The sequence below is a fragment of the Crocodylus porosus genome, unplaced genomic scaffold (genome assembly GCF_001723895.1).
Source record: "Crocodylus porosus isolate Cpor-Errol unplaced genomic scaffold, CroPor_comp1, whole genome shotgun sequence".
NCBI classification, from domain to species: Eukaryota; Metazoa; Chordata; order Crocodylia; family Crocodylidae; genus Crocodylus; species Crocodylus porosus.
Window position 1 is genome coordinate 85,219,016 of NW_017728918.1, and position 11,066 is coordinate 85,230,081.

The 11,066-nt window shown below is 39.0% G+C and overlaps 1 protein-coding gene across 2 annotated transcripts in view; it reads right to left on the reverse strand.

Moving 5' to 3' along the window:
- Positions 1-3,735: 3,735 nt before the first annotated feature.
- ATG5 (autophagy related 5) overlaps positions 3,736-11,066 on the reverse strand; it is a 147,893-nt gene continuing 140,562 nt past the window's right edge. For both annotated transcript variants that reach the window (XM_019537828.1, XM_019537829.1), the window contains one exon: positions 3,736-5,589. In XM_019537828.1, coding sequence (XP_019393373.1) covers positions 5,453-5,589 — 137 coding nt within the window. In that variant the 3' untranslated portion in view covers positions 3,736-5,452. The remainder of the gene's footprint in view (positions 5,590-11,066) is intronic.

Genomic DNA, 11,066 nt, shown 5'->3' on the forward strand with positions numbered 1-11,066 from the left:
CAATAGTGGCAAGTTTCAGCACGGGAACTTTAGGTTATATATGAGAAAAAACTTTCAGAAGTGGGGTAGTAAAGCACTGGAACAGGTTACCCAGAAAGGTTGTGGAATCTCCATCCTTGGAGGTTTTTAAGACCCAGCTAGACAAAACCTTGACTGGGATGATGTAAATGTGGATGGTTCTGCTTTAAGCACGGAGTAGGACTAGATGACCTCCTGAAGTCTCTTCCAACCCTATGTATATATATATTATGATTCTATGAAATAAGCACTTGGTCTTAATGTTACAGTCAATTTTTTTCAGTAACTGCAAGAATGCATTTTTAAAATCACTTTCACTTTGAATGGGTTTATATGCAGTATTTATCATAAAAGATACAAAGATGTTTTATATATATATTAAGTAATAGAAATTGAGTGAAATTCAATAATACAGAGTGCAAGACCCTTAGAGTCTGATAAGAATTGCCACTATAAACAAATATATATGTATATATAAAACATCTTTGTATCTTTTATGATAAATACTGCATATAAACCCATTCAAAGTGAAAGTGATTTTAAAAATGCATTCTTGCAGTTACTGAAAAAATTTTTTTTATATATATATATATATGTATGTATATAAAAAAAAGCATTTTTTGTCAAGCTTATTTCACTGCATTTTTATTCATACACAGGCCTATACAGCAAATGTTATTTTTATGCAATGAAGTTGTTTTAAAATGAAAACTCCAACTGGCATCTATTAACTTAGGGTTATAAATCAATTAACACACTTGCATACCAAAATATGCAAGTTTTATTTTCCTAATCATAAAAATGATCAGGCCTTCAAAATCAAAGTTATTGCCATAAAACCAAATTGAGAAGTTTCTGATTTTTGAGGTGACAGCATAGAAGTGCAGGATCTCTCTGAACTGGCATATTGTGTATAAAACTCCATGACAAACTATGTACTTACCATCTGATAGTTTTGTGGCAGTCAGAATAAAATACTCTCCTGGGCTATACTGCCTTGTCTCTTACTGTCATTGGCAAGCACATTATAGAATTCAGGAGGGCCAAAATGGCAGATCTCGTCAGTGGCCAGGCTCCATTTCCCAGGAACCCCTGGCCATGCAGCTCCTGGACAGTCTGCATGCAGACCCCAGGAGCGTGGGGCCATGACAGCACATGGCTGCAGAACCAGGGCTCTGCCCCAGACTCGCCCCCACACTGTCATGGCCCCACGCTCCCAGGTTCTCCATGGAGACTGGCTGGGAACCCATGGGCAAGGTGCATGGCTGGATGAAAAACTGCTCCAGGGCTGGGATCTTGGGCCAGAGACAGTGCAGGGCCACAGCAGAGCTATTATCTGCTCCCTGCACTCCTCTGCCCACAGAAGCCATGCTCATCATAGGGGTGTGTGGGCAGTGAATCACAGCTCTGGCCCTGCGCTGTCACTGCCCCAAGACCCCAGGGTCTCCCTAGCCCCAACCACCCATCTTCCATCTTTTTCCCAGCCATGGCCCCATCCCAGCCCAAGCCAGTACCCTGCCCATGTGGTAGGTGCAGGGTGCATGGGCCAGGGTGCTCCAGGAATGGGGCTGAGTTTGGCTGCAGATGCCAGAAAGAGCCACTGTCAGAGGGGTTGCTAGGAAATTGAATCCACTACAGACTGAAAGCTGCCGAAGGGCCAGACTTTGCCCACCCCTGATATAAACCCTTTAAAAAAAACTGATCAAGATCTTGGGACCTCAGTGGTCTGGGAATTAGATGCCTTCCTCCGAGTACTGTCTTAAATTAATTGGCAAAAGAATAATTATGTCTAAAATGGCCAACATTGTGCTTTAGCTTAAACGTATTTTCAAAGTTTCATAGATATTAGGGGTTGGAAGGGATCTTACAGGGCATCGGGTTCAGCCCACTTGCACTTGGGTAGGAAAGACTGCTGGGGTCAGATGACCCCAGCAAGATGTTCTCCATGTCCCTCTCTTTCACTTTCTGGTACACTTGTAGAAAATAATCACATTCCCCTACAAACCTTTGTTCTGCAAGGCTGAGCAAGAAAAGCTCTTCTATTTTCTTCTTGTGAATAGACTCTCCATTCCCTTAATCACAGTAGCCACTTGTGGAAACTCTGCCAGTTTGTTTATTTTTTCTTGAACATGCATGACCACAACCCGTTGCAGTATTATAGATAAAGTCTTACCAGTACTTCAATACAACAGCATTAATCTTTCCCTGACCTAGGAATATGCTTTCACTGATGAATCTCAAGACTGCATTTCCTTTGCCATAATCACAGTGCTGGTTCATAATCATTCTGTGATTGACAAATATATCTAAACCTCTCTTCTCTATTACTTCCTCCTGATAAAATTTGTTTATAGTGGCAATTCTTATCAGACTCTAAGGGTCTTGCACTCTGTATTACTGAATTTCACTCAATTTCTATTACTTAAAAGATTGCCCAGTTGTCTTACTTTATGATGTGCTAGCCTCTTCTTTATGGATGATGCTTCCTTTGTGTTGGAAATGTCATTAGCACATTTCTACTTTTTGTGCCAATGTTTTTAATATTAAAATTAATATTTTCATTAAAATAAAAGAGAGAGACGGTGTTTAGTACTTAAAGGGCAGGAATTCATATCAAAACGGGATCCCTGACTGCAAGTTTCATTAATTGTACACGTGATTAAATAGCCACAGAAAATCAACTTTTCTTTTCCTTCCAAAGAGGAGGCAGCAGTGATTGTCAAATAAGACTGACATACGCTGAAAGTAGCAAGCAGTGTTCGATGTAGTTTTGAACTGTAACTTACTAGATACACTGAGAACTTAAATTTACAGAGATATCTTGCTTATCTGCTCCTTTTCAAAAGCATTAAAATTAATTTATTAGACAGACCACATTCTTCATAGTGAAAAAAGAAATGCTGCTTTTGATTTTGGCCCAGTTTAAAAGAGAAATATTTAAATTAAAACACAATACATTTTCTGTTGCTACCAGGTTTTACAAAAATAATACAACAATACAGTGAAAATAAAACTATAAAGTAGAAAAATCTCCCTGTGATTAAGCTCATATAAAATAAATGCCTAATTCCATTCTTGGGATGTTAAGTCTCATTTAGTGTAACCTTACCAGTTCCTTATATAAATTCATTGACTCTCATTTAATTGATTTGTAAATGTTTATTCCTGTTGTCACTGCTTCACACAGCTTTGTTACTGACAGTGCATCTATTTTTCCACTTAAAAATAAAGACAGACTCAAACTTTATTTTACTTTTTTTTAATAAACAATAAAGTTTAAATAGTTAAAATTAAAAGAACCAGTCTATAGTACAGCCAAGTATTATATTTTGTTTCCATTGCACGCCAGGCTTTAGATGTTGGACTTATTAGTGGATGAGGGTCTTGAGAAGAGGCTTATGTTTAAAATACTGGTGTAATATAAACAGAGTATGCTAAGATAGAAAATGGCTTAATAAAAGCCACATTACAACAAAGATAATAGTTTTTGTAGCTTACTTAGTGGGCTGTCTCTTTTAGTATTTTATTTTGCCTCATTAATGGAAAAGTATACCAGTCTTCTTATTTAATGGTCTACAAAATATTGGCAAGACTGAATTTCTCCAGAATATTGAGACATTTTGTCCTGCTAGTCTGAAAGTCAAAATACCAAAGGGAGAAATCCAAATGGAACTGAAAATTAGAATCCTTTAACCAAACCATCCAGAATGCACTGTGTTTCCATTCGGCATAAAAATGGATCAATAATTATTTTACTAGGTCTTTTTTATTCCTTCAAATCTACATATTTACAACATATCTATTTCACTTTCACTTTTTCCCTTGTCTCTCCTTAATCTAATTTCTGCCTTTATATATCCTTAAAAGAATTCCTATTTGCTTCTGTTCAACCTCAGTCACACTGTCATTTTTTATTAGCTTTTTAGGGTTTTTCTTTCTTTCAATTTCTACACTGTCTCAGTGTTGCTTTTTTCCTGTCTTTGTGCAGGAGTCTGCTTTGTTTTTTCATCTGTATACAGGTAAATGATCCTATGAAGAAGGCCAGCAGGAAAAAAGGCAACAGCACTGTGACTTACTAGGCCATTAGCGAGCCATAGCTTCAGTAATAATTTCCAATATTTTCTCTTTTGGTGAGGTTGCATTTCTTCAGGAAAACATTTAGTTGATAGTATATTTATAACACACTCTTGTGCCACAACAATCAAGACTGTCAGACAAAGCAATGCAGCACAATTGGATGAATATACCGTAACATGGAAAGCTGGTAGGGTCCCAATAGCAGCTGCAATGATGAAGGTCAAAAAACATTAAAAAAAAAAGTCAGATTGTGAAAAATATATTTGTAAATTAAGGGAAATCTATTTTGATGAGATTTAGGCTTCTAAAATTCACAGGCTGATTGCCACAGTAAGAAAATAAATTCAGATATAATGAAGAACTAGCTTAGAAAAGGCTCAGCTTCCAATATTCAAAATTATTAAAAACAATACATCTGTTTATTATATTATGACTTAACTGCCTTCTAGCCTATGGGAATAAAAATAGAATGGTATGATAATCTGTAACATCCTTTTACATTTTTCTTTACTGATTAAAGAAAATATTCTCACAGAAAAGAAGTTAAATTGGCAAAGAGAAATGACACCACAGATCCCAAGACAAAATTACCCTATGACATTACCATTTTAATGAAAACTGGTTTGAGGGATTAGGGCATAGTCTAATATGCTCTAATATATACTAGGACATTTTTAGTGACCAACTGCTTATAAATCCTAATATTTGTGACTTGGTTTGTATGTTCTTAAATAAAACATGCTCATAGGTTTTATTTTTAAAAAATCTCACTGCTTGCTATCAAAGTTAAAAGACCATATGCATACGAATAGACATACTGTAAACATGAAATTCTCATTAAGGAAAATGGGTCTACTGTAATTTGATCTTTTACAAAAAGTTACTACAAGTTATTGATAACTGAATCTCTCCTAGTGTCTCATTTTCTAGAAAATTAAACCAACATTTCCACTCTCATCAAAGTTGAACCACTAGTACTTTAGGAAATACCCATGTTTATTTGTTCATCAGAAATACAAATCAAGTGGCACATATTTCCATTTGCTCTTCAGGCTGACAGTTTCAACTTCATTACATTTTACAAGAAAAGAGCAAGCTTACAGTGGTCCTGTAAAGTCTTTCATATTGCAACTGAGGTTTAAATGACGACAGTGGAGAAAAGCAGTGGTGAAGCAAAGTAAGACCAGCCCAATTGCCCTTATCTGGTGATGAGATCTTTTTTCCTGTTTGGCTTGCAGCAGTGAATTTTTTTTTTCTGGTCAGGTTGCCTCCACCAACCCCAACAGAAGTAAAAGGTTGACTTGCCCTGATAAATCCATCTCAAGAATAATTCCTTGTATCTGATATAGATGATCCTTCAATCTGTAGGTCGGGGAATGATACTAATGTGAAGAAAATTATCAGGATAACTCATATGTTCACTTAGCCACTGTATTGGTGTTTCCAGCATTGGCTCAATTCCATGAATCATTACTTGAATCTTCTTTTCACCATCTAATTCAATGAAAAATAAAGACGATTAATAAAACAAACACAGCTCGAAACTACTTAAATAAGAACTTGCATAAAAGTTTAATTTACAATAGGCTGAAATTAACTGCTTTGATAGAGTAATAAATTGTACTACAAGCTTCATAAGACCAAGAAATATTGATATGGAGAAAGTTGAGAATGTTGCAGTTTGCATCATGTAAAACAGACACGCTGAGATAAAATGAATTCTGAGAAAAATTCTGTTAAAGTGAAACTTAATGAAAGTGCCAGTCTTCTTTATTACACTTACAGTTCTGTCCTACAGAAATAACAGTTTTATGTTAATAACATGCTAAACACAACCCACGTTTTCCAGTTATAGAAATTACGCTAAAAAAAAAAAAGACAGCACAGATGATATGCCTTGCTTTAGTGAATGACCCTCATCTCCAAAAACGTAATAGTTTATGTAAATAGAATTTTTAATTTGTTTATAAAGGTTCTGGAAAAGGTGTACAGTATATAATAAATCAGGTTCTATACATCACAAATAACTGGAAAACCCTGGAATTTATTAATTTTACTGAGTATTATTTCTCAGTTTAAAGGCTCTAGCAACATAATTGGGTTACTCAAAGTTAAATGAGTTGGTACCAAATCTTCCCACTTTGTTTCATTTAAATAAATGCACGACTTAATTTCTACTACAACAGAGATCTATTCTAAGAATATTTCAATTCCTTGTATTAATACTTGTCCCAAAAGATGAAAAAGCTTTGATCCTTCAATTCAAATGATGGGAACCAGCTAAAACAGCTGACACAATTGCCACAAAAGCAAAACTGGTTAAAAAAATGCATCATTTCTCAATCTTGAAATGAGAAGTAAAGCCATTTGAAATCCGCTCAGAAAGACAGTTAAAAGAAAAGTAACCAGTGACCTTTTATTGTTTACGTGCTATACTTAGGCACACGTGCACAGATCTACCAAGTAAAATCAGCATTCACTGTCCCTCAATGTCAGTGTTCTCCCTATTTGAAAGCCAAAACTCTGATGCTCCCAGAGGATGAAAGACTGTGCTGCCACAGGAATATACACAGGATAGCACATTATAAGAAACAAAAGGAAAATTGCTGGTCCTCTTAATAAGACGACCATGATTCTCCATTTGCAAAACAAGTAGGATGTTATTTGTGTTCTGTAACCAGGATAAAGGCCTGACAACCATCTCACAACCAGCTGCCAGATATTAATTATTAGACGGATATTAAATACATTAGAACCCCTTGTTATACAACATCAACAGTTACAAGTTACTGTATCAATCTTGAGAGCAGAGATGCAGTACTGCATTTAAATAAACTTAAAAAAAAAAGCTTGTTATATGATACCAGCAGTTACAAGTTTGCAAAACAAAATTGAGGGTTCAGATAACTGAGGATGTACTTTATTTCAACTAAGCACATTCCTAAATTTGGTTTAAATCTTAGGTCTTGGTTCCACAAAAGCACATGGCATGCAGGCATTCTCACTGGACTCCACATACATGTTTTCTGCTTTAGGGTTTTCTTGTGGACAGAGCATAAAATGGGGTGCTGCCATTTTATAATGAGCTCTGCTATTTTAGATCAGACATTTTGATAAGCTTAAAATGGTATCAGTCAGACTGTAATAATTTTACAAGGCCAAAAGGCAGCTTGCATTAAGTATAGCACTTATAATGGGAAGTTGTTACACCATGATTAAAACAGGTATTTCTTACCAAATGTAGCAACACATTTTGGGTTTTTTTTAACAGCTTTCAAAATACAAGCCTGTACACAATACTCTACTGGTTAGCCATACTGTTGATTATATCAGTCTATATTATGGAATTATTTAATTTTAGAAAACAATTTTACCTTGCTCTATATATATGCAAACTAGACAGCAGAGAGGACAAGGGGGCTTTTTTGGACTTGGCTATTCCTTTTGCACTTTGATGCACTGCACACCAGGAAAAATCCACATAGTTTGAGAAGCAAATACATTTACTCTAACTGAAATATAAATAACGAGGTCAAGACCTTTCACTCCACATGCCACACCACGAAATACACTAGTTCCAAAACATTTGGTCACACCAAATTTCTGCATCAAAACGATTCATATAACAATTTAAATTTCAAGACTCCTAGTTACAATGAATTATACCATGGAAGTATTTATACCTGAAGAATGTGTATGTAATAAAGTTCAAAGGGGATATTAAATATAAAATATATTTAAAGCAATACTAATTTACAACTTAATTCACTGTTTATATAGAACTGAATCGTCTTTGCTATTTTCCTCAAACACAGATCCATGTTTCAGTAAGGTTCCCATCTTTCTCTCCTATTTAACCCTATATTCAAATCATAACTCCTCATTTGCAATTGTCAAATTTGAAGAATAACAGATGATAGTCCAGATATTATCCTGCCTCTAAAATATCTAAATTCCCCTCTACATTTTACATTTATGCTGCAATCACTGTGTTAATCATGGCATAGATGGCAAAAGTGCACTCAATTTAAGGTGCTATAAAATGGCAAACTGGCCATAAAAATATAACACATAACATTTTTATGGCTGGTTTATATGGCACCTTAAATTGAACACACAGCAAATCTGGTCCAAGGCCAACAATCTCTTGATTGCCAACTTCTGTCCTGAACAACTGAAACCAAGATGAAGCAAGCAGGAGGCTCACTACACCTATATTAGAATGGTTGGTATTTAGGGTACTTGCCTAGGGAGGGGAAAGGCTGGGTTCTAGACCCTCCTCAACCAGAGGGTGTTTGAATCCATACTTCCTATTTTTCAGGGAACTTCCCAAACTACCGGCTTACAGGCTAGCCATGTCTGACAGCATCCTCCATACCTCCTGCTGAAGCTGGGTGTACACGATACCACCTCTAAAGGAAGCTGCAACCCCCCCAGTAGCCACCCTAAACCTGTTCTGTACTCCACCTTATCAGCATACTGTCCTGCCCTTGCTTACTATGCCTTGATGCAGTATTTATATAATTTGGGAGGCTGCCCTCAGACCATTAGTGTGACATTTCTGGTGCTTTATTCTGCCCTTCTCAACATTAGGCCACCTCATTCTGACTCAATCTGTTACTCTAGGGCAGCGATTTTCAACCAAGGTGCCACAGCACCCTGGGATACGATACCTTGAGAACCTGTTAAGGGTGCCATGGGGTGCTGCACAATGTTAGCACTGTTAGATTTACAAACATGATCCAGTTAGGTTTACAAACAAGATAAACTTAGAGATTTCAAACACAAACAGACCATTGTTGTGGTCTTTTTGAGTTCTCTGCAACAGAAAAACTGCTCTACAATTTTTATCTAGGCAAAAAAAAGAGTGAAAATTTAGAGCTAGCATTTTCCAATGAGTGCTCAGGCTATCTAGAAGTGCTCCAAGTCTAAAAAGCTTAAGAACCACTGTTCTAGGGATTGCTTGCCCTGTATTCAGACTCAGTCCACTGGGCCCTTTCTCTGTCCTGCAGTCAGGCTCCACACAGGGTTGGTCATCCTCAGTCTAATACTGCAATGTATGTCCTCCTGCTTTGCATCTTCAGTGGCCTCCCACCTCCCTTAAACCCACCCCCATGCCTTGCGGCTAAACATAAACACAGGAAACCAAATTAGCAGGCTTACTGCTCTGAAGCCTACCTCTCTGCACTCAGTAACAGGGGTTAGGGGCCTCTGTTACACTAGACTATCGAGCAAAAAGGAATGCAAGAGTTATTAGGGCCAGAGTGACAGCATTCCAAATACAACCTGAACCCAAGGAGGAAGGCATGCTTCTGCAAGACACTTAGTCCTGGGTTCTGCTTCCTGTTCCCAGTGTTATTTATGTATTTAATCAAATAACTATTTAGTAAAATGACTGGCATTCCTGCATCCAGTGCCAGATACATTTTTTCCATTTAGCAGTGTAAGTATGTCCCATACAGTCTTCTACCATGGATTAAGCATGGGATATCAAAATCACTTTGTGCCTCAGTATACACCCAGACTCTGGGCTCCTTGTGGGTTGGATCTAGCTTGGGCACGGGGTGATTTCAGCCTAAGGCACGTGATGGTAGCAGTAGCTCCAGCTTTGGCTCCTACCATGGGCCCCATACCAGGGTGGCAGCTGCTGCCACCACCATGTTCCCCATACTGCAGCGAGAGCTGCCACTGCTGATGCATGTCACGGCTCTGGCTCTGACATGGGTGGCTCCAGCCTGGGGTGACAGCAGAGCCACTGGCTGAGGACATGGGACTGCAGCAATAACAATGGGCAAAGCAGGCAGAACGTGAGTAGTGTTGTGTCTGTACTCATTCACCCTCTTGCTGCTGCTTGCCATGACCACCAGGGCCTAAGGGCCTCAGATTCTGTGGCAGGCCACTCCCTCTTTTCCATGCCCTCCCTCCCCCCAATTTCCAGTGGCCTGCCAACAACTTGTCGAATGGATAGAGTGGCTCCAAATGTTACATCTGGTCAACTGGATATATGTTTGACATCCCTGGATTACTACTAATGGGATGTGTAGACTGAACGGGGGCCCTAAAAGGAACAGAAGGTTTTTAAAAACACCACTTCAATTTAAGGCAAAGTAAACCCCGTATCATGTACACCTGTGTCTTACCTGCCTCTCCAGTGGCAGGGAGGGGAGGGCAAGCTGACGGTGGGCAGAGCAGTCCCTAGGGAGGGGGGGCTTGGGGCTTCCCTCCATGTCAACGGTGGCTCCCCCCAGGCAGCACCTGTCCACAGGCACCCAGCTCAGGTGGACCTGAGGGCACCACAGCCGTAGAAAAAGGACTAGGTCCCCATGCAGCTCATGCAGGCAAGCAGGCTTCCGGCGGGGGGGGGAGGGGGAGGAGATCAGGCTTGCTGCTTTTTTTTTTCCTTTGGTGGAGCCTGCCTTCCTGGGCTGTTGCCAGGCTGCCTGCATGGGCTGCCTGCACAGTCCCTGAGCCACACAAAGTCCAGTGCTTTGCTCCATGGCTGTAGGGCAGCAAACTAAAACTCCTCAGAGGTGTTGTAGTTTGCTGCGCCCCAAAGTAATTTCAGGTGCATTATACCACCAAATGTGCTACAGCCGCTGGAATTAAGACACAATATGATGCTGATGCATGCAAACACCAGCACCATTAAAGCGGTGCAAAAGTATTTAACTCACTTTAAAGTGCCATGCACACATACCCCTCATTTCATCTACACACACCCAATGACTAGATTCTCCTCTGCTAAAAAGTCAGTTAACCCACTTCCATGGTACAAGGTTCAGAAAGCAAAGAAACAGAGCTTGCGACGGAGGATCTCTCACAGTGCATCCCTGTGACTTTTTATATGGCTGAAGGAACATCTATAAACAAACTATATACTTGGACAGGGGTTTTCAAGCTTTCTGGGTCAATGTACCCCTGGTGGCCAGTTGATGAGTGTGGGGGGGGGAGGGGAGTCCACCAGCAGCCGA